General features: G+C 36.3%; 1 protein-coding gene across 1 annotated transcript in view; it reads left to right on the plus strand.

The window, feature by feature from the left end:
• Positions 1–27966, plus strand: part of ADAM9 (ADAM metallopeptidase domain 9) — a 150215-nt gene that overhangs the window by 101069 nt on the left and 21180 nt on the right. Inside the window, exons 17-18 of the mRNA XM_066235015.1 lie at positions 16444–16524; positions 16783–16888. Of these exons, the coding sequence (XP_066091112.1) occupies positions 16444–16524; positions 16783–16888 (187 nt within the window). The remainder of the gene's footprint in view (positions 1–16443; positions 16525–16782; positions 16889–27966) is intronic.

Here is a 27966-nt window from a genome sequence, read left to right on the forward strand (position 1 = left end):
TTTGCAGTTGGCAAGCTGGAGATCCAGGAGAGGTGTGTTGGAGTTTTAACCTGAGTCCAGAAACCTGTGAACTGGGAGAGCTGATGGTAATTCTACTCTGAAAGTCAGCAGGCTCACGACCCAGGGAAAACAGGTTTTAATTCAAGAGGCAGGAAAACCCCAGTCCCAGACTGAAAACAGGCAGGCAGGTGTAATTTCCTGTTATTCAGGGGAGGGTTAGTGTTTTTGTTCTGTCTGGATAAGGCTCATCCACATTAGGGAAGCAGTTTGCTTTATTTAGTCTATTGATTTAAATGTTCAACCCACCAAAAAAACACCCTCATAAAGACACTCGGAATGATGTTTGATCACATATTTGGCAACCTGTATCCCATATATGTGAACACATAAAAGTAATTATCACAGTTATTACAAATTAAGTTTAGAGTAAAAATACTTTGGAATTGGAAAAAAATCCATTAAAAATGGTGAATTGTATTATTCCTTTATCTTCTTTGACTGCCAAATCCTCTCAGAATATAGAAGAATAAATAGGGAATAAATACCAAAGTGGGAACTAGATGAGATTTTGTCAGTAACCAAAGATTTCCACATGTTTTGAAAACCCAAGAGAGGACAGAAAGAAGTTTGTGAGAGCAGTAGAACCTGCATCCTACAGTGCACACTGGCAGCATGTGAACAAGAAGGCTGTTTTAGCCTTGCAGAACCCTAAACAAGTTGGTGCTTTGGAAATAATGCTTATAGGTGAGAGTGGGGTGAAGCGTGAGACTGAAAATAGAATTATTTTAGTCTACTAAAGGAGAAGCTAGGCCCTTCTCTTATCTGTCTGCTGCTTTTATTCTGTCAACAAAGCATCAGCAACCATTTGCCTTGTTCTCTAGGTTGGAGATGAGAAAATAAAATTTTTGATACTATATTTAGTCGTCCTCTTACAAGAGGCCTGTAGCCCTTCATAACCCTAGGACTCCGTTCCCTTCATGCATACATAACTGAAGCGTAGATGAGTTTTTGGAGAAAGTTAGTCCTCTGAAAAAGCTGAACAAAAAGACTGAGATGGGAACGTGAGAGAAAAGATAAAGGCCTGCGAGACTCAAATAAAGATTTTAAAATTCAAATAATTGAAATTTCTAATTTAGAGAAAGAAAACAAAAAAGTGGGAAATTATGCAATTTGAAAATACTTGTGAAGGAAAATCCCAATAGCTTGCAGAGACAAAACAAGCAAACAAACAAACAAAAAAAAACCCTCCCCAAATAGGTCACATATAAAAGAATGAGATAGAGAACCGGATTCTGGAAGACAGTACTTTTGTGTTTCTGAAAGATTCGCAACCTAGAATTCTGTACACAGTATCAATCAAGTGAGAGGGCACAATAAAAGCACTTCAGAGATTTAAGGGATCAGAAAGTTTATATTTTATTTATTTATTTCTTAGGAAATCTAATGTAATGATTCAGTAAATGAGGAAGTAAACCAAAAATAAAGACTTGTAATCTGGGATATAGTATGCCAGAGACAAATTCCAAGAGATCAGTGGTGTGTCAGACCTTGGAGCATAATGAATTTAGATTGAGGCAAGAGGACCCTGTAAGGAGGCTGTTAGAGTAAGAGGGATCTTTTCTTTTTAATCTTATTTTTATTAATTTTAATGTAGTGACATTGATAAATCAGGGTACATATGTTCAGAGAAAACATCTCCAGATTATTTTGATATTTGATTATGTTGCATACCCCTCACCCAAAGTCAAATTGTCTTCCGTCACCTTCTATCTGGTTTTCTTTTAAATTTTTTATTTATTTATTTATTTTTTACAGAGACAGAGAGTGAGTCAGAGAGAGGGATAGACAGGGACAGACAGACAGGAACGGAGAGAGATGAGAATCATCAATCATTAGCTTCTCATTGTGGGTTGCGACACCTTAGTTGTTCATTGATTGCTTTCTCATATGTGCCTTGAACACGGTCATTCAGCAGACCGAGGAACCCCTTGCTGGAGCCAGCGACCTTGGGTTCAAGCTGGTGCGCTTTTGCTCAAACTAGATGAGCCCGCGCTCAAGCTGGCGACCTCGGGGTCTTGAACCTGGGTCCTCTGCATCCCCGTCTGACGCTCTATCCACTGCGCCACCACCTGGTCAGGCCTATCTGGTTTTCTTTATGCTCCTCCTCTCCCCCCTTCTTCCACGCCCCCTCCCCACCACCCCACCCCACCCCCTGTTACCATCACATTCTTGTCCATGTCTCTGAGGCTCCTTTTTATGTCCCATCTATGTATGGATTCATATAGTTCTTAGTTTTTTTCTGATTTACTTATTTCACTCCATATAATGTTATCAAGGTCTATCCATGTTATTGTAAATGATCTGATGTCATCATTTCTTATGGCTGAGTAGTATTCCATAGTATATATGTATCAAAGCTTTTTAATCCACTCGTCCACTGACGGACACTTGGGCTGTTTCCAGATCTTTGCTATTGTGAACAATGCTGCCATGAACATGAGGGTGCATTTCTCCTTTTGGAACAGTTCTATGGTGTTCTTAGGGTATATTCCTAAAAGTGGGATAGCTGGGTCAAAAGGCAGTTTGATTTTTAGTTATTTGAGGAATCTCCATACTGTTTTCCACAGTGGCTGCACCAGTCTGCATTCCCACCAGCAGTGCAGGAGGGTTCTCTTTTCTCCACCTCCTCGCCAGGACTTATTCTGTGTTTTGTTGATGAGTGCCATTCTGTCTGGTGTGAGGTGATGTCTCATTGTGGTTTTAATTTGCATTTCTCTAATGATTAGTGATGTTGAACATTTTTTCATATACCTATTGGCCATCTGTACATCCTCTTTGGAGAAGTGTGTATTCATTTCTTTTGCCCCCCTTTTTTTTTTTTTTTTTTGTATTTTTCCAAAGCTGGAAACGGGGAGGCAGTCAGACAGACTCCCGCATGCACCTGACCGGGATCCATCCGGCATGCCCACCAGGGGGTGATGCTCTGCCTATCTTGGGGCCTCGCTGTGCCGCAATCAGAGCCATTCTAGTGCCTAAGGCAGAGGCCACAGAGCCATCCTCAGTGCCCGGGCAAACTTTGCTCCAGTGGAGCCTTGGCTGTGGGACGGGAAGAGAGAGACAGAGAGGAAGGAGAGGGGCAGGGGTGGAGAAGCAGATGGGCGCTTCTCCTGTGTGCCCTGGCTGGGAATCTAACCCGGGACTCCTGCACGCCAGGCCGACGCTCTACCACTGAGCTAACTGGCCAGGGCCTTCTTTTGCCCATTTTTTTTTTAATAATTTTATTTTTTTAATGGGGTGACATCAATAAATCAGGATACATATATTCAAAGATAACAAGTCCAGGTTATCTTGCCGTTCAATTATGTTGCATACCCATCACCCAAAGTCAGATTGTCCTCCGTCACCTTCTATCTTGTTTTCTTTGTGCCCCTCCCCACCCCCTATCCCTCTCCCACTCCCCCCTCCCCCCCGTAACCACCACACTCTTATCAATGTCTTTTAGTTTCACTTTTATGTCCCACCTACGTATGGAATAATACAGTTCCTGTTTTTTTCTGATTGACTTATTTCGCTTCGTATCATGTTATCAAGATCCCACCATTTTGCTGTAAATGATCCGATGTCATCATTTCTTATGGCTGAGTAGTATTCCATAGTGTATATGTGCCACATCTTCTTTATCCAGTCATCTATTGATGGGCTTTTTGGTTGTTTCCATGTCCTGGCCACTGTGAACAATGCTGCAATAAACATGGGGCTGCATGTGTCTTTACATATCAATGTTTCTGAGTTTTGGGGATATATACCCAGTAGAGGAATTGCTGGGTCATAAGGTAGTTCTATTTTCAGTTTTTTGAGGAACCACCATACTTTCTTCCATAATGGTTGTACTACTTTACATTCCCACCAACAGTGTATGAGGGTTCCTTTTTCTCCACAGCCTCTCCAACATTTGCTATTACCTGACTTGCTAATAACAGCTAATCGAACAGGTGTGAGGTGGTATCTCATTGCTGTTTTGATTTGCATTTCTCTAATAACTAAAGAAGATGAGCATCTTTTCATATATCTGTTGGCCATTTGTATTTCTTCCTGGGAGAAATGTCTATTCATATCCTCTTCCCATTTTTTTATTGGATTGTTTGTTTGTTTGTTGTTGAGTTTTATGAGTTCTTTGTATATTTTGGGTATTAGGCCCTTATCTGAGCTGTTGTTTGAAAATATCATTTCCCATTTAGCTGGCTTTCTGTTTATTTTGTTATCAGTTTCTCTTGCTGAGCAAAAACTTCTTAGTCTGATGTAGTCCCATTCATTAATTTTTGCCTTCACTTCTCTTGCCATTGGAGTCAAATTCATAAAATGCTCTTTAAAACCCAGGTCCATGAGTTGAGTACCTATGTCTTCTTCTATGTACTTAATTGTTTCAGGTCTTATGTTTAGATCTTTGATCCATTTTGAGTTAATTTTTGTACAGGGGGAGAGACTGTAGTCCAGTTTCATTCTTTTGCATGTGGCTTTCCAGTTTTCCCAGCACCATTTATTGAAGAGGCTTTCTTTTCTCCATTGTGTGTTGTTGGCCCCTTTATCAAAAATTATTTGACTATATATATCTGGTTTTATTTCTGGACTTTCTATTCTGTTCCATTGGTCTGAGTGTCTATTTTTCTGCCAATACCATGCTGTTTTGATTGTCGTGGCCCTATAATAGAGTTTGAAGTCAGGTATTGTTATGCCCCCAGCTTCATTCTTTTTCTTTAGGATTGCTTTGGCTATTCGGGGTCTTTTATAGTTCCATAAATCTGATGATTTTTTGCTCTATTTCTTTAAAAAATATCATTGGAAGTTTGATGGGAATTGCATTAAATTTGTATATTGCTTTGGGTAATATGGCCATCTTGATTATATTTATTCTTCCTATCCAAGAACAAGGTATATTCTTCCATCTCATTGTATCTTTTTCGATTTCCCTTAACAATGCTTTGTAATTTTCATTATATAGGTCCTTTACGTTCTTTGTTATGTTTATTCCTAGGTATTTTATTTTTTTTGTTGCAATCGTGAAGGGGATTATTTTTTTGAGTTCGTTTTCTAATATTTCATTGTTGGCATATAGAAAGGCTATGGACTTTTGTATGTTAATTTTGTATCCTGCGACCTTACTGTATTGGTTTATTGTTTCTAATAATCTTTTTGTGGAGTCCTTCGGGTTTTCGATGTATAGGATCATATCATCTGCAAAAAGTGATAGCTTTACTTCTTCTTTTTCGATATGGATGCCTTTTATTTCTTTGTCTTGTCTGATTGCTCTGGCCAGAACTTCTAGCACCACGTTGAATAAGAGTGGAGAGAGTGGACAACCCTGTCTTGTTCCTGATTTAAGGTAGAAAGTCCTCAGTTTTATGCCGTTTAATAGGATGTTGGCTGATGGTTTATCATATATGGCCTTTATCATGTTGAGATATTTTCCTTCTATACCCATTTTGTTGAGAGTCTTAAACATAAAATTGTGTTGTATTTTATCAAAAGCCTTTTCTGCATCTATTGATAAGATCATGTGGTTTTTGTTCTTTGTTTTGTTGATATGGTGTATTACGTTAACCGTTTTGCGTATGTTGAACCATCCTTGAGATTCTGGGATGAATCCCACTTGATCATGATGTATTATTTTTTTAATATGTTGTTGTATTCGGTTTGCCAGTATTTTGTTTAGTATTTTAGCATCTGTATTCATTAGAGATATTGGTCTGTAGTTTTCTTTCTTTGTGCCATCCTTGCCAGGTTTTGGTATGAGGGTTATGTTGGCCTCATAAAATGTGTTTGGAAGTATTGCTTCTTCTTCAATTTTTTGGAAGACTTTGAGTAGAATAGGAACCAAGTCTTCTTTGAATGTTTGATAGAATTCACTAGTATAACCGTCTGGGCCTGGACTTTTATTTTTGGGGAGATTTTTAATAGTTTTTTCTATTTCCTCCCTGCTGATTGGTCTGTTTAGGCTTTCTGCTTCTTCATGACTCAGTCTAGGAAGGTTGTATTGTTCTAGGAATTTATCCATTTCTTCTAGATTGTTGTATTTGGTGGCATATAATTTTTCATAGTATTCTACAATAATTCTTTGTATTTCTATGATGTCTGTGGTGATCTCTCCTCTTTCATTTTGGATTTTATTTATTTGAGTCCTGTGTCTTTTTTCCTTGGTGAGTCTTGCCAAGGGTTTGTCAATTTTGTTGATCTTTTCAAAGAACCAGCTCCTTGTTTTATTGATTTTTTCTATAGTTTTTCTGTTCTCTATTTCATTTATTTCTGCTCTGATTTTTATTATCTCCTTTCTTCGGCTGGTTTTGGGTTGTCTTTGTTCTTCTTTTTCTAGTTCCTTAAGGTGTGAAGTTAAGTGGTTTACTTGGGCTCTCTCTTGTTTGTTCATATAGGCCTGAAGTGATATGAACTTTCCTCTTATTACTGCTTTTGCTGCATCCCAGAGGTTCTGATATGTCGTATTTTCATTTTCATTTGTCTGTATATATCTTTTGATCTCTGCGCTTATTTCTTCTTTGACCCATTCATTTTTTAGAAGTATGTTGTTTAGTTTCCACATTTTTGTGGGTTTTTCCCCCTCTTTTTTGCAGTTGAATTCTAGTTTCAAGGCTTTATGATCAGAAAATATGCTTGGTACAATTTCAATTTTTCTAAATTTGCTGATATTGTCTTTGTGGCCCAACATATGGTCAATTCTTGAGAATGTTCCATGTACACTAGAGAAAAATGTATACTCTGTCGCTTTGGGATGAAGTGTCCTGTAGATGTCTATCATATCCAGGTGTTCTAGTATTTCGTTTAAGGCCACTATATCTTTATTGATTCTCTGTTTGGATGACCGATCTAGAGCCGTCAGCGGTGTATTGAGGTCTCCAAGTATGATTGTATTTTTGTTAGTTTTTGTTTTAAGGTCAATAAGTAGCTGTCTTATATATTTTGGTGCTCCTTGGTTTGGTGCATATATATTAAGGATTGTTATGTCTTCTTGATTCAACTTCCCCTTAATCATTATGAAATGACCATTTTTGTCTCTGAGTACTTTTTCTGTCTTGTAGTCAGCATTATTAGATATGAGTTTTGCTATGCCTGCTTTTTTTTGGGTGTTGTTTGCTTGGAGTATTGTTTTCCAGCCTTTCACTTTGAATTTGTTTTTATCCTTGTTACTTAGATGAGTTTCCTGTAGGCAGCATACAGTTGGATTTTCTTTTTTAATCCATTCTGCTACTCTGTGCCTTTTTATTGGTGAGTTTAATCCGTTTACATTTAGTGTAATTATTGATACTTGTGAGTTCCCTATTGCCATTTTATATCTTGCTTTCTGTTAGTTTTGTGTCTTGTTTGATCCTTCTCTTTCGTTTTTCTATCTTTTGTTTTTATTTGGTTGTATTCCATACATCTTTCCTCTGTTGCTATCTTTTTTATCTCATGTGCTTCTGTGGTGGTTTTTTCAATAGTGGTTACCTTTGAGTAATGAAAAGGGTCCCTACCCTGTTCATTGTAGCGAACTATTTCGTGAGTACTTTTGCACTCCATCATCCTTTGCTACTGTTAATCTCCATCTTCTCCCCCTCTTTCTTTTTGTTGTTGTCACAGTTTAAATTTGGTTTTATTGTGTTCTTCTTGGAGCTTTTACTTGTGGCTCTGTTTTTTTTTTTTGTTCTTTGTATCTGATTGGAGAACCCCCTTTAGTAATTCCTGATGATAAATTCCCTCATCTTTTCTGTATTGTGAATGTTTTTATTTCTCCTTCGTATTTGAAGGATAGCTTTGATGGGTATAGTATTCGTGGCTGAAAGTTCCTCTCTTTCAGGACTTTAAATATTGGGGTCCACTCTCTTCTAGCTTGTAGAGTTTCTGCTGAGAAATCTGATGATAATCTAATGGGCCTTCCTTTATATGTTGTATTCTTCTTTTCCCTGGCTGTCTTGAGAATTTTTTCTTTGCTGTTGGTTTGTGTCAATTTCATTATGATATGCCTTGGAGTAGGTTTGTTGGGGTTAAGAAAACTTGGAGTTCTGTTTGCTTCTTGAACTTGAGGCTTTAGTTCCTTCCACAGGCTTGAGAAGTTCTCATCTATTATTTGTTTGAGTATGTTCTCCATTCCATTTTCTCTCTCTTCTCCCTCTGATATACCTATTATTCTTATGTTATTCTTTTTGATGGAGTCAGATGATTTTTGTAGGGCTATCTCATTTTTTTTAATTTTTGAGTCTCTTTCTTCTTCTCTCTGTTGTGCCTCAAGTTGCTTGTCTTCTATTTCACTAATCCTCTCTTCTATCTGACCTGTTCTATTAGTTAAGCTTGTTACTTTGTTTTTCAGCTCGTGAATTGAGTTTTTCATCTCTGTTTGATTTGTTTTTATAGTTTCAATTTCCTTGGACATATATTCTTTGTGTTCATTGAGTTGTTTTCTGAGCTCCCTAAATTGCCTTTCTGTGTTTTCTTGTATATCTTGGAGGATTTTTAGGATTTCTATCTTGAATTCTCTGTCATTTAGCTCCAAGGTTTCCAATATATTAAATTTTTTCTCCATAGATTTTTCCTCATCTAGCTGTGTTACCTCTCTTTCTTTTGTATCCATGATATTCGATTTTCTCTTCCTTAATGGCATCTGAGGGTGGGTTTGTTGACAGTATTAATGAGATTTAATAAAGAATAAAAAGTTAAAAAATAAAAAAATAAAAAAAAAATAAAAAAAATAAAAAATCGAAAAGAGTTGTTTTTTTTTAAAAAAATTAATAATGAAATAAAGAAAAATAAAATAAAATAAAAATTTTTTAAAAGAGGAAATTATTCCCCCCCTCCTTTTTTCCTCTCCTCTCCTCTCTCCTCTTTCTTGAGAAAATCTTGTGGTGGACTCTGAATTATAACAAACATTGCCTGTGATGGAGGCTTTGCCCATTTTTTTATTGGATTGTTTGTCTTCCTGGTGTTGAGATTTACAAGTTCTTTATAAATTTTGGTTATTTACCCCTTATCAAACATATTGTCAAATATGTTCTCCCACTGTGTAGTTTGTCTTTTTATTCTGTAAGAGGGATCTTGAAAGAGGAAATGATGCAAAAGGCCAAGTGTAAGAAGATAGGCAAGTATTACCTGCAATGAAAACAAAAGCTCTATAAAAAAAGAAAATATACAACTTATAGACTTGGTACTTAGCTTTGAGGTCAACGGTGTTTTGTCTTAATTATTGGCAAGGGATACTTATTCCTCATTTTATTGTTTCCTTGTGGAACAACTTTTGTTAAAATAATACTCCTGGGTTGTTTAGTGACATTCCCAAAATGACTGAATAAGAGACCCCTTATTTGTTCCTTCCTCCCAACAATAACAATTTAGCATCCATCCATGGATAGAGTGGCTTTGTGAGAGCTCCCAGCACTGTACACAGGAGACCTGGGAGGAGTCGTGCCCACTTTAGTCAGGGAATTGGCATACTGAGACTTTGGTCCTGGACTCTGCAGTGGCCTTTGCCTGACTCCAGCCCTTTCAAGCCATATTCCGGAAGCCCCTGGAAAACAACCTCCTAGTTAAGACCCACAGATAAGAGAGTCTTTGCTGAAGTCCAGATTTCTAGAGGCGAAGTTCTAGCACAATGTTGGAGGAAAAGAATATGTGTGGGACACACTGGAGAGCATAAAAGAAATAGATTGAGTCTACCTGCATCACTATCAAGGTGGTACAGCTTAGGGCCAGGAGGGATCTTTTCAGTTTGTGATTTCTCCCCTAGGGGAAATTAAGATGAATGTGCATGTGGCTTCCCCAGCTGTTGCAGGGCCTCTTCTTTCTCACCCCGCCCAATATACTGACTTGTTAACTGCAAGACAGGTGAGAAGAGGCTGGGAGTGGGGCACTCAGTGCCCTCGGAAGACATTAAACAAATGCAAATCCCACTAACTGTTTAGCAGATTCCACAAGTGCCTGTGGATCCTTGCCTTTGGATCCCTCCAAGTGGCCCGTGAGTACCACATATGCTCTTCTGACAGACAGTGGCGACAAGAGTGAGCTTTTGCAGACAGCTAGTGAGCAAAAAGGAAGTGTCATCATTCAGCTTGGTGTGTTACAAGATCAAGAAAAGGCAATAAGCCTAAGAATTCTGCCAGAAGAGGGAGCAAAAAGTGTGGAGCAGGCATATCCATAGAAGGCTGAGAGAGTCTCGAATACCTAGCTGTGCTGAAGAAAGTTATTTCTCTCATGAGGGCAGTTTATAAAGACTAGAGGAGTTGAGTGCTAATTAAAATGTGAAGACAGCAATCCAAAACTCCCATGAAAAATCAAGGAAACATGACATCACCAAGGGATCACAATCATTTTTCAGTAACTGGTCCCAAAGATAAGATATGTGATTTACCAATAAAGAACTCAAATAGCTGTTTTAATTTTATTTATTTATTTATTTATTTATTTATTTACAGAGACAGAGAGTGAGTCAGAGAGAGGGATAGACAGGGACAGGCAGACAGGAATGGAGAGAGATAAGAAGCATCAATCATTAGTTTTTCATTGCACGTTGCAACACCTTAGTTTTTCATTGATTGCTTTCTCATACGTGCCTTGACTGTGGGCCTTCAGCAGACCGAGTAACCCCTTGCTGGAGCCAGTGACCTTGGGTCCAAGCTGGTGAGCTTTGCTCAATCCAGATGAGCCCACGCTCAAGCTGGCAACCTCGAGGTCTCGAACCTGGGTCGTCTGCATCCCAGTCCGATGCTCTATTCACTGCACCACCACCTGGTCAGGCTCAAATAGCTGTTTTAAAGGAAGTTCAACGAGCTTCAAGAAAATACAGACAATTTAACAAGATTAGGAAAACAGTTCATGAACAAAATGAGTTTAACAAAGGATGGAAATCAAAAAAGAACCAAACCAATTCTGGAACTGAAGAATACAATGAATGAAATGAAAAAATGAAATAGCACTGAAATCAGAATGTATGAAGCAGAAGAGAGAAGCTGTGAGTTGGAAGACAAGAACTTTGAATTTATCGATTCAGAGAAAAAGAAAAAAGAAGTATGTTGATTATAGTTAATAATATTATATACTTGAGAGTACTAACAGAGTAGATCTTAAATATTCTCACTGGAAAAAAGAAATGGTAATTATGTGAAGTGATGGAAGTGTTAACTAAGCCTACTGTGGTAATCATGTCACAAAATAGAAGTTTATCAAATCAACATATTGTATACCTTAAACTTACACAATGTTAGGTGTCAATTAAATCTCAGTAAAGCAGGAGAAAAATAAATAACACTCCCAGTCTTAGTGTGTTTCTCTTTCACTTTACTCCAAGGGATATAAAGTGAAAGTGACTGATGCCGTTCGTGAGTGTGGGAGAAGACACTGGGTGTGGGTGGCTCAGTGCTTTCTGTCTTCTCTTTTCTGATCTGCCTGCCTGCAGAGGGTGCATTCTGGTCTGCTCTCCCAGCCACGCAGTAAATTTTGCAGGGCCAGCTCAGGTTCTGTGGGGGGAGGCCTGTGGTTGTCCAGAGCAGCCTGTGACTAGGCAGGTAAGTTTGATTTTGGGGTGCAGAATTAGGAAGCCTGCTTTATTTACTTAAGTCATATTAACTGCTTTATTGATAATAAAGATAATACTGTGCTCTCCAATTATCAGCTTCCTCTGTCTTTCTTCACTTAGTTATGAACTTGCTCAGGTAATAGTGGCATATAATGTACCAAGTGGATAATATCCTGTTGTTGTGAGTCAGGGGCGCAGAGAGAGAGATCAGCAGACAGAATCATCAAGGACTAGCAAAGGACCACTGCTCGCTCAGGGCAAATGGCCCTGAGTTCATGCAGTGTCCTAATTTTATTCACAAGACTTCAAAAAGCTTGTTTACTGAGAAATTGGCATAACATCAAGAGTAACTTTTGCTTAAAGATACATAGAGTGCACCTGCAAGATAGCTTAGTAGCAACATAATATCAGAAGGCATTAATTGCTATTGCTTCTATGGATCCCACAACATTCCTCTCCTTATCTGAAGGGATAACCTTGGAAAGCACAGAAATCTTATGAGAATGTTTTACTGAGAAAAGCCCAGCAACTGCCTTCAGTCACATAGACCTGTTTCAGTGACCCGCCTTCAAGTCACAAAACAACTTTCTTGGCAAAACATTCTTTTCTTGTTGGCTGTGTCCCATCCAAGGCCATGCAATGGGTTATTCCACTACAATATCCCAACATTATGGTATAAATATCAAGCAGTATTTAGTTTGAGAAGGTGAAGGAGGGGCGTTTGGGTTTGTGTTAGAAAGTGAAGTTCTTATATGTAATAAAGACCTTAAAATAGATAAAGCAAGAAATAAGATAATTATTTAAAATAGGGAGGCAATTACAAGAAAGGGTAGTTTTCTGTAGACTGCTAGATGGCAGACATCTCATCATAAGCACTTTTATCATTATTTGATTTTTAACTATGTGGATGCATTATGTTGTTTTAAAAATTACATGATAATAATGAAGGCCAACTGGTACCCTGTTCTTTTTTATTTTTTATTTTCCAAGTGAAAGAGGGAGAGATAAACAGACTCCCCTATGCAACCCAGCTGGGATCCACCTGGCAACCCCTGTCTGGGCCAATGCTCTGCCCATCAAGGGCCATGCTTGCAGCCAAGCTATTTTTAGCACTTGAGGCAGAGACTTCATGGAGCCATCCTCAGTGCTTGGAGCCAACATGCTCAAATCAGTTGAGGCATGGCTGTGGAAAGGGAAGAGAGAGAAAGTGAGAGAGAAAGGAGAGGGGGTGGGGTGGAGAAGCAGATGGTCGCTTCTTCTGTGTTCCCTGACCATGAATTGAACCCAGGACATCCACATGCCGGGCTGAAGCTCTACCACTGAGCAAACCAGCCAGGGCCAGTACCTTGTTCTTTAGAAGTGATTTTGGAAGTGTTCTGTCAGCTTGATTAAGAAGAGCACAACATTGTCATTCAGAGACTTTTGTTGTCATTCACAGGTTTAGTGAATTTCTAGTGGGAAGAATTCATGACAGTGGTTATACAAGTACCAGAATGCTTGATTACTTCAAACTTTACATTACCAAAGTTGTAAGACTTTTTCTGTGAAACTCTTGCTATAACTGAAAGTGCTGATTGGCTGGTTTGAAAATCATAATAAAAATATATGCCTTTTTCTTCCTTTTAAAAAAATTAGATGTAGAGGGGTGATATTGGTTCATAAGATTATATATATACACACACACACACACACACACACATATATACTGCTCACGAAAATTAGGGGATATTTAAAAATGAATATCAAGTGATTAAAAAAAGAAGCATTTGATTTTTTTTATTAAACAAGAACATCCGAAAAGCAAATGACAAGTCAAAGAAAGTTGTTCGATTATGCAAATGAGATGCAAAACCATCTTTTATTTCATAGGTGGAAGTGCACTATACAAAAGGCTGAAAGTACTGGAGTATCTGCATGTTCCCTGATCCCCTAAGTTTTGTGAGCAGTGTAGTTTCAAGTGTACATATCTGACACACGATCTGTGTATTGCACCATGAACCTACCACCCAGTCAAATCATCTCTGTCATCATATATTTGACCTCCTTTACCCTTCACTACCCTACTCTTCCCTCTGGTAACCACCATATTGTTGACTGTGTCTATGAATTTTTATTTGTTTTTCTTATTCATTTGTTTTCACTTTTATATCTCATGTTTTAGTGAAATCATATGGTTCTTAATGTTTTCTGACCATGGTATTCTCCAGGTCCATTTATGTTCTTACAAATGACAGTTTTTCATCTTTTTTTTTAAAGGCTGAGTAATAATTCGTTATGTATATGTACCACATCTTCTTAATGCCTTTTTCTTTTCCCAAAATGTATAAGAGAAGGCAAAAATTTATTATGAGCATGACTCTTTGCTTTGGAAACTGCACAGCTTCAGGTTTGGTGCTGGGTTTAATATCTTTCATTTTTCTGAGAATAAAACGTACATGGTTAATGAGCTGACTCTATGTTCATTTTTATTTTATTTTATTTTAATTTATTTTATTTTATTTAGTTTTTTGTGACAGAGACAGAGAGTCAGAGAGAGGGACAGATAGGGACAGACAGACAGGAAGGGAGAGAGGTGAGAAGCATCAATTCTTCATTGCAGCACCTTAGTTGTTCATTGATTGCTTTCTCATATGTGCCTTGACTGGGGGGCTACAGCGGACCAAGTGACCCCTTGCTCAAGCCAGTGACCTTGGGTTCAAGTCTTGCTCAAACCAGAAGAGCCCACACTCAAGCTGGCAACCTTGGGGTTTCGAACCTGGGTCCTCTGTGTCCCAGTCCAACACTTATCCACTGCGCCACAGCCTGGTTAGGCTGTATGTTCATTTTTAATGAATGTGCATTTGAAGATAGTGTACTCTTGCTTATAACCTATAGTGTTTTATAATTACATATTTAGATCTTTCATATTCTTATTTATCATCTAGGTTATTATTATTTTTAGTAACTCTGAACACTCTTCTACATTTAATCTCACTGACTTTTGTGAGTACTTCTGTAAGAATAGATTTCCAGTCAACTTTTTAAATTTAGAGATATATACATTATAATCTGGTAGATGCTGCCAGTTTACCTTTCAATGAGGTAGTAACAATTTCCATTCCACTAATTGTATATGAAGGTGTCTTAATTTTTCCCATACTCTTGCTAATCTCTTGCTAACATTGTGTGTTATTTAATTTTTGACATCCTGTTTAGGTGACAAAGTTTTATTATTTTAGTTTGTATTTCTCTTTTTGGAAATCTTTATATTTTTTATTAGCTTTATGTATTTTTTTCTGATAAGTACATATTTATATCTTTCTGTTTTTTTGTTGGGTTATCATTTTATTAAAGGCTTCTCGTATATAAAGAATATTAAATGTTGAGTTATATCTGTTATATTTTTAAATTTCTCATTTGTCTTTACCATAAAGAAATTTTAAAATATTTTTCAATTTTGTCTGTTTTGTCTTGCTTTCTTGTCATGCTTACAAAAGCTTTTTGTATCCTAATGTAGATAAATATTACATGTTTGTATTTTGTATCTTTATAATTTGGTTGGGCTTTGGCTGTTATTGCCACAGTTTAATTTATTAACATTTCATCCTATTTCTATGATCTTATTTAATGTTGTTTTAAAATGTGTTAAAAATATTTCCTACTTTATCTTTCTCTCTTTTTGGATTGCATAAATTGTGTGTGTATGTGTGTGTGTGTTTGTGTGTGTGTGTGACTTCAGTTTGGCGGTTATCTTTTTTTATCATTATACTATTCTTCTATAGCAAGAAAGAAACCAAATTAATATATTTCCCCCATGAACATTAAGCAATCAAAATAGTGTCTACTGATTTACCCTTTGTAAGGTCTGCCATTGTGACTTTCAAACCCCCGCAAGCTTTTTTGGTGGTGGTGGTGTCGGAATAATACTGGTTTTAAACTCCAGGTTAGTACTAACATGTATAGACATATCATGAAGCCTTTTAACTTTGCATTTTATTATGCTTTCATACTACGCCAAAAACATTTATGTAGAAGAAGGATATAGCAGGTGCTTGATGTGTGTACCTGTACTGGCACACTGATGGAACCAAACACCAGATGTTTTTTGTAGACGTGAAATAGGATAGGTTGGCACCATCCTTTCTGGCCTTTACTGAATGAAGACTGGCTTCTGGCACTTGGAGCAGGCTTTCTGTTTGGTACTACGTTAGACCTACATTCTTTGTATATTACTCAGTATTTTCATTTAGCAGAGAGACTAAAGTCTTTTTTTCTAACAGTGAAAAAAAAAGTGGAAAAGGAGAACCCTTCAGCTTCTTTGTTGTCCCAGGTGGTTCATGTTTGGCTCCAAACCTATACCCTGAAATAAAAAAAAAAAATTGGTTTTCTTCATCTCAATATTCTACTTAGGATTTTCACATCTATATTTATATGGAAGGATAGATCATATAGTAGTTTTTTTTTGTTTTTGTTTTTAATTTATTCATTTTAGAGAGGAGAGAGAGAATGAGAGAGAGAAAGAGAGAGAGAGAGAAAGGAGGGAGGGTCAGGAAGCTTCAACTCCCATATGTGTCTTAGACCAGACAAGTGCAGGGTTTTGAACTGGTGACCTCAGGTCAACGCTTTATTCACTGTGCCACCACAGGTCAGGCTCATATATAATAGTAGTTTTATCATTGTTTTTGGCCTTTGTATCATCTTTGCCCATTTTCATCAATTACTTATATGGCAAATAATTAATTTTACTTACTTTTTTACATTTGCAAATATGTAATATGGGAATAACTATTCCTTAAGAGTTGGAAAGAATTTCTAACCATTGAAATAATCTATACCTAGGTCTTTTTTTCTGGCTAGTTTTATTAATGTGTTCAATTTTTCCTTACTCATTACTTCTTTTTTTTTTTTTTTTTTAGATTTGTAGAAACTTCCAATGTGTAAATGCTTCTGTTCTGAATTATGACTGTGATATTCAGAAGAAGTGTCATGGACATGGGGTAAGTCATATTCTCTTTTGGTTTGTTCATGGAGGTAATGCTGATTAATGAGGAATCCCAGTAAGGTTTATGTGAGATTTCCCAAGATTTTTAGATTTTTAGAATTTGGGGAATTTAGATAACTGATAATTTTTTTATTCTTAAAAAGTATTTATGAGTTTTCTTGAATTTAGTCCTTTTTCTGGGTTTTCATTCTAAAGTTCATGACTTGGAACAACATTCACAATTAATACACATGGTATTTTGATTGTTTTGAAGGTATGTAATAGCAATAAGAATTGTCACTGTGAAAATGGCTGGGCCCCCCCAAATTGTGAGACTAAAGGATACGGAGGAAGTGTGGACAGTGGACCTACATACAATGGCAAGTAATACAGAAGATAAGTAGTGTGATCTCCCAGCGGTCCATGTCAGAAATTGGGCATCCTTGTAACTTTCCCCACTTCTCATATCAGTTATATGTTAAATTATGTTGGTTTTGCCTTCTGAATTCTTCACAAATGTTTTTTTTAATCCTTATTAATTACCTTTGATTTCTTGCCTGGATTTATATAGCCTCTTAACTAGGCTCCCTCCTTCCCCTCTTGTGCCCTAAGCCACATTCCACACAACATCGCAGAGTTTTAGTGGTTTCCTTCAAGAATTCAGTTTAGATTGTGCCAGTGTCCTGTTTTAGTTTCAGTGCTGCTGCATTGCTATTAGGATGAAGTCCAAACATCCTTAACACGGCTTAAATGCCCGGTGTGATTTACCCCTAGCTTAACTTTTCACTGTGTTTAAGACATTGTAACTTCTTTTATTTCCTCTAATAGGCCACTGTCTTTTCCCTCTGGGCTTTCCTACCATATTGTATTCATGTTGTTGGAACTTGGCTAATTGCTACTCAGATTTCAATTTATACCTATTTCCCCTAGGAAGTTTAACCTGACTGCCTAAATCTGAATTAATATGCCCTTTCTATTCTCTTGCTACTGTAAGTACCATCACATACTATGGCAGTTTCTTATATAATACATATTTTTACTCCCTGTTAGACTCTGAACGAGCTCCTCGTTCTCAAGTATATATCTTCCTACTGAGAAGATGTGCTTTCCCCCCCTCTTGCATGAATGAATACTGGAATGGCTGGCTCATAGACAGGTTTGTATTTCGAATTTTAAGAAACTGCCAAACTGTTTCCTAGAGTGGTAGTACACTTTACATTCTCTCCACCTGTATATGAGTTTTCCAATTTTTCCACATCCTCTCAGTCTTCTTAATTTTAGCCATTCTGGTAGGTATGCAGTGGTACTTCATTGTGATTTGAATTTGTATTTCTCGGATGACTACTAATGTTGAACATCTTCTCATGTGCTTATTTGTCATCCACACATCTTCTTTGGTGATGGGTCTGTTCAAATTGTTTGTCGAGTTTTTAGTTCAGTTATTTGTCTTGTTGGGTTTAAGAGTTCTTTATTCCAAGTACAAGTCCTTTATAAAAAATGCTTTATAAGTATTTTCTCTTAGTCTGTTTACTTTGGATTCTATTTGTTCTTCTTTTTCTAGTTTCTAAGGATAGAAGATCAATCAGGTCATTGATTTGAGACCTGTTTTTCTTTTCTTTTTTAATTTATTAAGTTTACATAGTTTCTAGTATTGCCCTGAATGCATCCTCCCTCCGCTGTATTCCCCTCAACATCCCCCTGACCCCCTTCCCCATAGTGCCCTCCCCCCTTCCCTTCAGGTTTATTCCATCCTATCATCCCCTTTCCCTCTGTCCTCTTTTCCTCTGGTCCCTTTGATCCATCCTCTGTCTCAATTCCGTTCCTGAGTTCACATTGCTCATTGGATTCCTCAAATAAGTGAAATTATATGATATTTTTCTTTTTCTACCTGGCTTATTTCATTTAACATAATAGTCTCCAAGTCCATCCATGTTGTCGCAAAAGGTAAGATTTCCTTCTTTTTCATGGCCTCATAGTATTCCATAGTATATATGTACCATTGCTTTTTTTTTTTTTAATTATAATTTTATTTTTTTAATGGGGCGACATCAATAAATCAGGTTACATATATTCAAAGATCAACAAGTCCAAGTTATCTTGTCTTTCAATTATGTTGCATACCCATCACCCAAAGTCAGATTGTCCTCTGTCACCTTCTATCTAGTTTTCTTTGTGCCCCTCCCCCTTTCCCTCTCCCTTTCCCCTCTCCCCCTGTAACCACCACACTCTTATCAATGTCTCTTAGTTTCACTTTTATGTCCCACCTACGTATGGAATAATGCAGTTCCTGGTGTTTTCTGATTTACTCATTTCACTTCGTATAATGTTATCAAGATCCCACCATTTTGCTGTAAATGATCCGAAGTCATCATTTCTTATGGCTGAGTAGTATTCCATAGTGTATATGTGCCACATCTTCTTTATCCAGTCATCTATTGACGGGCTTTTTGGTTGTTTCCATGTCCTGGCCACTGTGAACAATGCTGCAATGAACATGGGGCTGCATGTGTCTTTACGTATCAATGTTTCTGAGTTTTTGGGGTATATACCCAGTAGAGGGATTGCTGGGTCATAAGGTAGTTCTATTTTCAGTTTTTTGAGGAACCACCATACTTTCTTCCATAATGGTTGTACTACTTTACATTCCCACCAACAGTGTATGAGGGTTCCTTTTTCTCCACAGCCTCTCCAGCATTTGCTATTACCTCTCTTGTTAATAATAGCTAATCTAACAGGTGTGAGGTGGTATCTCATTGCAGTTTTGATTTGCATTTCTCTAATAACTAAAGAAGATGAGCATCTTTTCATATATCTGTTGGCCATTTGTACTTCCTCCTGGGAGAAGTGTCTGTTCATGTCCTCTTCCCATTTTTTTATTGGATTGTTTGTTTGTTTGTTGTTGAGTTTTATGAGTTCTTTGTATATTTTGGATATTAGGCCCTTATCTGAGCTGTTGTTTGAAAATATCATTTCCCATTTAGTTGGCTTTCTGTTTATTTTGTTATCAGTTTCTCTTGCTGAGCAAAAACTTCTTAGTCTGATGTAGTCCCATTCATTACTTTTTGCCTTCACTTCTCTTGCCATTGGAGTCAAATTCATAAAATGCCCTTTAAAACCCAGGTCCATGAGTTGAGTACCTATGTCTTCTTCTATGTACTTAATTGTTTCAGGTCTTATGTTTAGATCTTTGATCCATTTTGAGTTAATTTTAGTACAGGGGGACAAACTGTAGTCTAGTTTCATTCTTTTGCATGTGGCTTTCCAGTTTTCCCAGCACCATTTATTGAAGAGGCTTTCTTTTCTCCATTGTATTTTCTTGGCCCCTTTATAAAAAATTATTTGACTATATATATGTGGTTTTATTTCTGGACTTTCTATTCTGTTCCATTGGTCTGAGTATCTATTTTTCTGCCAATACCATGCTGTTTTGATTGTCGTGGCCCTATAATAGAGTTTGAAGTCAGGTATTGTAATGCCCCCAGCTTCATTCTTTTTCTTTAGGTTTGCTTTGGCTATTTGGGGTTTTTTATAGTTCCATATAAATCTGATGATTTTTTGCTCTATTTCTTTAAAAAATGTCATTGGAATTTTGATGGGAATTGCATTAAATTTGTATATTGCTTTGGGTAATATAGCCATCTTGATTATATTTATTCTTCCTAACCAAGAACAAGGAATATTCTTCCATCTCATTATATCTTTCTCAATTTCTCTTAACAATGGTTTATAGTTTTCATTATATAAGTCCTTTACATTCTTTGTTATGTTTATTACTAAGTATTTTATTTTTTTTGTTGCAATTGTGAAGGGGATTATTCTTTTGAGTTCATTCTCAATTGTTTCATTGTTGGCATATAGAAAGGCTATTGACTTCTGTATGTTAATTTTGTATCCTGCGACCTTACTGTATTGGCTTATTGTTTCTAGTAGTCTTTTTGTGGATTCTTTGGGGTTTTCAATGTATAGGATCATATCATCTGCAAAAAGTGATACCTTTACTTCTTCTTTTCCGATATGGATGCCTTTTATTTCTTTGTCTTGTCTGATTGCTCTGGCTAGAACCTCTAGTACCACATTAAATAAGAGTGGAGAGAGTGGACAACCCTGTCTTGTTCCTGATTTAAGGGGGAAAGCCTTCAGTTTAGTGCCATTTAATATGATGTTAGCTGATGGTTTATCATATATGGCCTTTATCATGTTGAGATATTTTCCTTCTATACCCATTTTGTTGAGAGTCTTAAACATAAAATTGTGTTGTATTATATCAAAAGCCTTTTCTGTGTCTATTGATAAGATTATGTGGTTTTTGTTCTTTGTTTTGTTGATATGGTGTATTATGTTAACCGTTTTACGTATGTTGAACCATCCTTGAGATTCTGGGATGAATCCCACTTGATCGTGATGTATTATTTTTTTAATATGTTGTTGTATTCGATTTGCTAGTATTTTGTTTAGTATTTTAGCATCTGTATTCATTAGAGATATTGGTCTGTAGTTTTCTTTTTTTGTGCCATCCTTGCCTGGTTTTGGTATGAGGGTTATGTTGGCCTCATAAAATGTGTTTGGAAATATTGCTTCTTCTTCAATTTTTTGGAAGACTTTCAGTAGAATAGGAACCAAGTCTTCTTTGAACGTTTGATAAAATTTGCTGGTATAGCCTGACCTGTAGTGGCGCAGTGGATAAAGCGTCAACCTGGAAACGCTGAGGTTGCCGGTTCAAAACCCTGGGCTTGCCTGGTCAAGGCACATATGGGAGTCGATGCTTCCTGCTCCTCCCCCTTCTCTCTCTCTCTCTCTCTCTCTCTCTCTCTGTCTCCTCTAAAATAAAAAAAAATAAAAAAAAATAATTTAAAAATAAAAATCAATAAATAAAAAAATCTTAAAAAAACAATATTTAAAAAAAAAACAAAAAACATTTACTGGTATAGCCGTCAGGGCCTGGACTTTTATTTTTGGGGAGGTTTTTAATGGTTTTTTCTATTTCTTCTCTACTAATAGGTCTGTTTAGGCTTTCTGCTTCTTCTTGACTCAGTCTAGGAAGGTTGTATTTTTCTAGGAATTTATCCATTTCTTCTAGATTGTTGAATTTAGGGGCATAAAGTTTTTCATAGTATTCTACAATAATTCTTTGTATATCTACGGTGTCCGTGGTGATTTCTCCTCTTTCATTTTGGATTTTGTTTATATGAATTCTTTCTCTTTTTTCCTTGGTAAGTCTTGCCAAGGGTTTGTCAATTTTATTGATCTTTTCAAAGAACCAACTCTTTGTTCTATTAATTTTTTCTATAGTTTTACTGTTCTCTATTTCATTTATTTCTGCTCTGATTTTTATTATCTCCTTTCTTCGGCTAGTTTTGGGTTGTTTTTGTTCTTCTTTTTCTAGTTCCTTAAGGTGTGAAGTTAAGTGGTTCACTTGGGCTGTCTCTTGTTTGTTCATATATGCCTGAAGTGATATGAACTTCCCTCTTATCACTGCTTTTGCTGCATCCCATAGGTTCTGATATGTCGTATTGTCATTTTCATTAGTCTGTATATATCTTTTGATCTCTGCACTTATTTCTTCTTTGACCCATTCATTTTTTAAAAGTATGTTGTTTAGTTTCCACATTTTTGTGGGATTTTTTTCCTCCTTTTTGCAGTTGAATTCTAGTTTCAAGGCTTTATGATCAGAAAATATGCTTGGTACAACTTCGATTTTTCTGAATTTGCTGATGTTGTTTTTGTGGCCCAACATATGGTCAATTCTTGAGAATGATCCATGTACACTGGAGAAAAATGTATACTCAGTCACTTTGGGATGAAATGTCCTGTAGATGTCTATCATATCCAGGTGCTCTAGTGTTTTGTTTAAGGCCACTGTAGCTTTGTTGATTCTCTGTTTGGATGACTGATCTAGAGCCGTCAGCGGTGTATTGAGGTCTCCAAGTATGATTGTATTTTTGTCAGTTTTTGTTTTAAGGTCAATAAGTAGCTGTCTTATATATTTTGGTGCTCCTTGGTTTGGTGCATATATATTAAGAATTGTTATGTCTTCTTGATTCATTGTCCCCTTAGCCATTATGAAATGGCCATTTTTGTCTCTGAGTACTTTTGTTGTCTTGTAGTCAGAATTATCAGATATGAGTATTGCTATGCCTGCTTTTTTTTGGATGTTATTTGCTTGGAGTATTGTTTTCCAGCCTTTCACTTTGAGTTTGTTTTTATCCTTGTTACTTAGATGCGTTTCCTGTAGGCAGCATACAGTTGGATTTTCTTTTTTAATTCATTCTGCTACTCTGTGTCTTTTTATTGGTGAGTTTAATCCGTTTACATTTAGTGTAATTATTGACACTTGTGAGTTCCCTATTGCCATTTTATAGATTGCTTTCTGTTAGTTTTATGTCTTGTTTGATCCTTCTCTTTCGTTTTTTTATCTTTTGTTTTTATTTGGTTGTATTCCATACATCTTTCCACTGTTGCTATCTTTTTTATCTCATGTGCTTCTGTGGTGGTTTTTTCAATGGTGGTTACCTTTAGGTAATGAAAAGGGTTCCTACCCTGTTCATTGTAGCGCACTATTTTGTGAGTACTTTTGCACTCCATCATCCTTTGCTACTGTTAATCTCCATCCTCTCCCCCCCCCCTTTCTTTTTGTTGTTGTCACAGTTTAAATTTGGTTTTATTGTGTTCTTCTTGGAGCTTTTACTTGTGGCTTTATTTTTTTTTGTTCTTTGTATCTGATTGGAGAACCCCCTTTAGTAATTCCTGGAGTGGGGGTTTTCTGATGATAAATTCCCTCATCTTTTCTGTATCTGTGAATGTTTTTATTTCTCCTTCATATTTGAAGGATAGCTTTGATGGGTATAGTATTTGTGGCTGAAAGTTCCTCTCTTTCAGGACTTTAAATATTGGAGTCCACTCTCTTCTAGCTTGTAGGGTTTCTGCTGAGAAATCTGATGATAGTCTAATGGGCCTTCCTTTATATGTTGTATTCTTCTTTTCCCTGACTGCCTTGAGAATTTTTTCTTTGCCATTGGTTTGTGCCAATTTCATTATGATGTGCCTTGGAGTAGGTTTGTTGGGGTTAAGAAAACTCGGAGTTCTGTTTGCTTTATGAATTTGAGGCTTTAGTTCTTTCCACAGGCTTGGGAAGTTCTCATCTATTATTTGTTTGAGTATGTTCTCCATTCCATTTTCTCTCTCTTCTCCCTCTGATATACCTATTATTATTATGTTATTCTTTCTGATGGAGTCAGATAATTCTTGTAGGGCTATCTCATTTATTTTAATTTTTGAGTCTCTTTCTTCCTCTCTCTGTTGTGCCTCAAGTTGCTTGTCTTCTATTTCACTAATTCTCTCTTCTATCTGGCCTGTTCTATTAGCCAAGCTTGTTACCTCGTTTTTCAGCTCGTGAATTGAGTTTTTCATCCTTGTTTGATTTGTTTTTATAGTGTCAATTTCCTTGGACATATATTTTTTGTGTTCATTGAGTTGTTTTCTGAGCTCCCTAAATTGCCTTTCTGTGTTTTCTTGTATATCTCTGAGTATTTTTAGGATTTCTATCTTGAATTCTCTGTCATTTAACTCCAAGCTTTCCAATATATTAAATTTTTTCTCCATAGATTTTTCCTCTTCTATCTGTGTTACCTCTCTTTCTTTTGTATCCATGATATTCGATTTTCTCTTCCTTAATGGCATCTGAGGGTGGTTTTGTTGATAGTATTAATGAGATTTAATAAAAAATAAAAAGTTAAAAAAATAAAAAATTGAAAAAAGTTTTTTTTAAAAAATTAATAATGAGATAAAGAAAAATAAAATAAAATAAAAATTTTTAAAAAGGAAATTATTCCCCCCCTTTTTTTTTTCTCTCCTCTCCTCTCCCTTCTTTCTTGAGAAAATCTTGTGGTGAACTGTGAATTATATTGTATTTAATAGAACAAACAATGCCTGTAATGGAGGGCCTGAATTGGGGAAAAGTAATAAAGGGGCAAGAAAAATAAATAAATAAAAAAAAGGGGTGGTGTACCATTGCTTTATAATCCACTCGTCCACTGACAGATACTCAGGCTGTTTCCCAATCTTTGCTATTGTGAACAATGCTGCCATAAACATGGGGGTGCATTTCTCCTTTTGAAACAGTTCTATGGTGTTCTTGGGGTGTATTCCTAAAATAGGATAGCTGGGTCAAAAGGCAGTTCAGTTTTTAATAATTTGAGAAATCTCCACACTGTTTTCCATAGTGGCTGCACCAGTCTGCATTCCCACCAGCAGTGCAGGAGGGTTCCCTTTTCTCCACATCCTCGCCAGCACTTATTCTGTGTTCTTTTGTTGATGAGTGCCATTCTGACTGGTGTGAGGTTATATCTCATTGAAGGTTTTAATTTGCATTTCTCTAATGATTAGTGATGTTGAGCATTTTTTCATATGCCTATTGGCCATCTGTATGTCCTCTTTGGAGAAGTGTCTATTCATTTTTTTGCCCATTTTTGGATTGGATTGTTTGTCTTCCTGATGTTGAGATTTACAAGTTCTTTATAAATTTTGGTTGTTAAGCCCTTATCAGACGTATTGTCGAATATGTTCTCCCATTGTGTAGTTTGTCTTTTTATTCTGTTCTTATTGTCTTTAGCTGTGCAAAAGCTTTTTAGTTTGATATACTCCCATTTGTTTATCCTGTCTTTGCCTGTGGAGATAAATCACTTGCCTGTGAAGATAAATCAGCAAATATATTGCTGCAAGAGATGTCAGAGAGCTTACTGCCTATGTTTTCTTCTAAGATGTTTATGTTTTCATAGCTTACATTTAAATCTTTTATCCATTTTGAGTTTATTTTTGTAAATGGTGTAAGTTGGTGGTCTAGTGTCATTTTTCTGCAGGTAGCTGTCCAATTTTCCCAACACCATTTGTTAAAGTGGCTGTCTTTACTCCATTGTATGCTCTTACGTCCTTTGTCAAATATCAGTTCTCCATAAAGGTGTGGGTTTATTTCTGGGTTCTCTGTTCTGTTCCATTGGTCATATACTTGTTCTTATGCCAGTACGAAGCTGTTTTGAGTACAATGGCCCTGTAGTATAACCTGATATCAGGAAGTGTGATACTACCCACTTTATTCTTCCTTTTTAAGATTGCTGATGCTATTCATGTTCTTTTTTATTTCCATATAAATTCTTGGAATATGTGTTCTATATCTTTGAAGTTTGTTGTTGGTATTTTAATTGGTATTGCATTGAATTTATAAATTGCTTTGGGTAATCTAGACATTTTAATGATGTTTATTTTTCCTAACCATGAGCACAGTATATGCTTCCACTTGTTTGCATTTTCCTTGATTTCTTTTATCAGTGTTTTATAATTTTCTGAAGTACAAGTCTTTAATCTCCTTGGTTAAATTGATTCCTAGGTACTTTATTTTCTTGGTTGCAGTAGTGAAGGGGATTGTTTCCTTAATTTCTCTTTCTGACAGTTCATTGTTGGTGTATAAAAATGCCTCTGATTTCTGAGTATTACTTTTATATCCTGCCACCTTGCTGAATTAATTCATTTATCAGGTCCAGTAGTTTTTTGACTGGGTCTTTAATGCAGGGGTAATCAACTTTTTTATACCTACTGCCCACTTTTATATCTCTATTGGTAGTAAAATTTTCTAACCTACAGTAATGGTGATTTATAAAGTAGGGATGTAACTTTACTTTATAAAATTTATAAAGCAGAGTTATAGCAAGTTAAAGCATGTAATAATTACTTACCAAGTACTTTATGTTGGATTTCTGCTAAGTTTGGCAGAATAAATCTTTATAAAACTACTTACGATAGTTAAATCTATCTTTTTTTTACACTTTGGTTGCTCCGCTACCACCCACCACTAGTGACTACCACTGATTTAGGGTTTTCTACATACAATATCACATCATCTGCAAATAATGATAGTTTTACTTCTTCTTTTCCAATTTGGATGCCTTTTATTTCTTCTTCTTGTCTGATTGCTGTGGTTAGGACTTCCAGGACTATGTTGAATAAGAATGGTGAAAGGGGGCACCCCTGCCTTGTTCCTGATCTTAAGGGGATTTCTTTTTGCCCATTGAGTATGATGTTGGCTGTGGGTTTGTCAGAGATGGCCTTTATCATGCTGAGGTATGTTCTCTGTATTCCCACTTTGCTGAGAATTTTGATCATGAATGGGTGCTGGATTTTATCAAATGCTTTTTCTGCATCTATTGAAATTACCATGTAGTTTTTCTCCTTTCTTTTGTTTATGTGATGAATCACATTGATTGATTTGCGAATATTGTACCAGCCTTGCCTCCCCAGAATAAATCCCACTTGATCATGATGTATGATTTTTTTTGTATATTTCTAGATCTGGTTGGCTAATATTTTGTTGAGGACTTTAGCATCTAGATTCATCAGGGATTTTGACCTATAATTTTCTTTCTTTGTGTTGTCTTTGCCTGGTTTTGGAATCAGAATTATGCTCGCCTCATAAAAGGAGCTTCGAAGTCTTCCTTCCTCTTGAATTTTTTGAAATAGTTTGAGAAGGATAGGAGTTAGTTCTTCTTTGAATATTTGGTAGAATTCACTTGTGAAGCCATCAGGCTCAGGAGTTTTGTTTGTTGGGAGTTTTTTGATAATTGTTCAATCTCATTTGTTGCAATCGGTCTGTTTAGGTTTTCTGGTTCTTCCAGATTGATTTTTAAAAGATTATATGTTTCAAGGAATTTGTCCATTTCATCTAGGTTGTCTAATTTTTTGCATACAGTTCTTCATAGTATTTTCTTACAATCCTTTGTATTTCTGTTGTCTCAGTTGTTATTTCTAATTTTATTTTTTTGAGTCGTCTTTTTTTTTTCCTGGTGAGTCTAGTTAAAGGTTCATTGACCTTGCTTACCTTTTCAAAGAACCAGCTCCTGGTTTCATTGATCCTCTGTATTGTTTCTTTAGCCTCTATGCCATTTCTTTCCGCTCTGATCTTTATTATTTCCTTCCTCCTACTACCTCTAGGCTTTACTTGCTGTTCTTTTTCTAGTTCTTTTAGATGCAAGGTTAAGTTGTTTATTTCAGCTTTTTCTAGCTTCTTTAGGTATGCCTGTAATGCTATGAACTTCCCTCTCAGGACTGCTTTTGCTGTGTCCCATAAATTTTGAGTTGTTTTAGACTCATTATCATTCATTTCTAGGAATTTTTTTATTTCTACTTTGATCTTATTGTTAATCCATTTGTTATTTAATAACATGCTATTTTGTTTCCAAGTGTTTGAGAATTTTTGAGCTTTTCTGTTGTGGTTGATTTCTAGTTTCTTGCCATTGTGATCAGAGAAAATGCTTGATATGATTTCAATCTTCTTAAATTTGTTGAGACTACTTTTGTACCCTAACATGTGGTCTATCTAGAGAATGTACCATGAGCACTTGAAAAGAATGTATATTCTGCTGCTTTGGGTGAAAGGTTTTGAAGATATCTATTAAATTGAGTTGATCTAGTG

The sequence above is a fragment of the Saccopteryx bilineata genome, chromosome 6 (genome assembly GCF_036850765.1).
Source record: "Saccopteryx bilineata isolate mSacBil1 chromosome 6, mSacBil1_pri_phased_curated, whole genome shotgun sequence".
NCBI lineage: Eukaryota > Metazoa > Chordata > Mammalia > Chiroptera > Emballonuridae > Saccopteryx > Saccopteryx bilineata.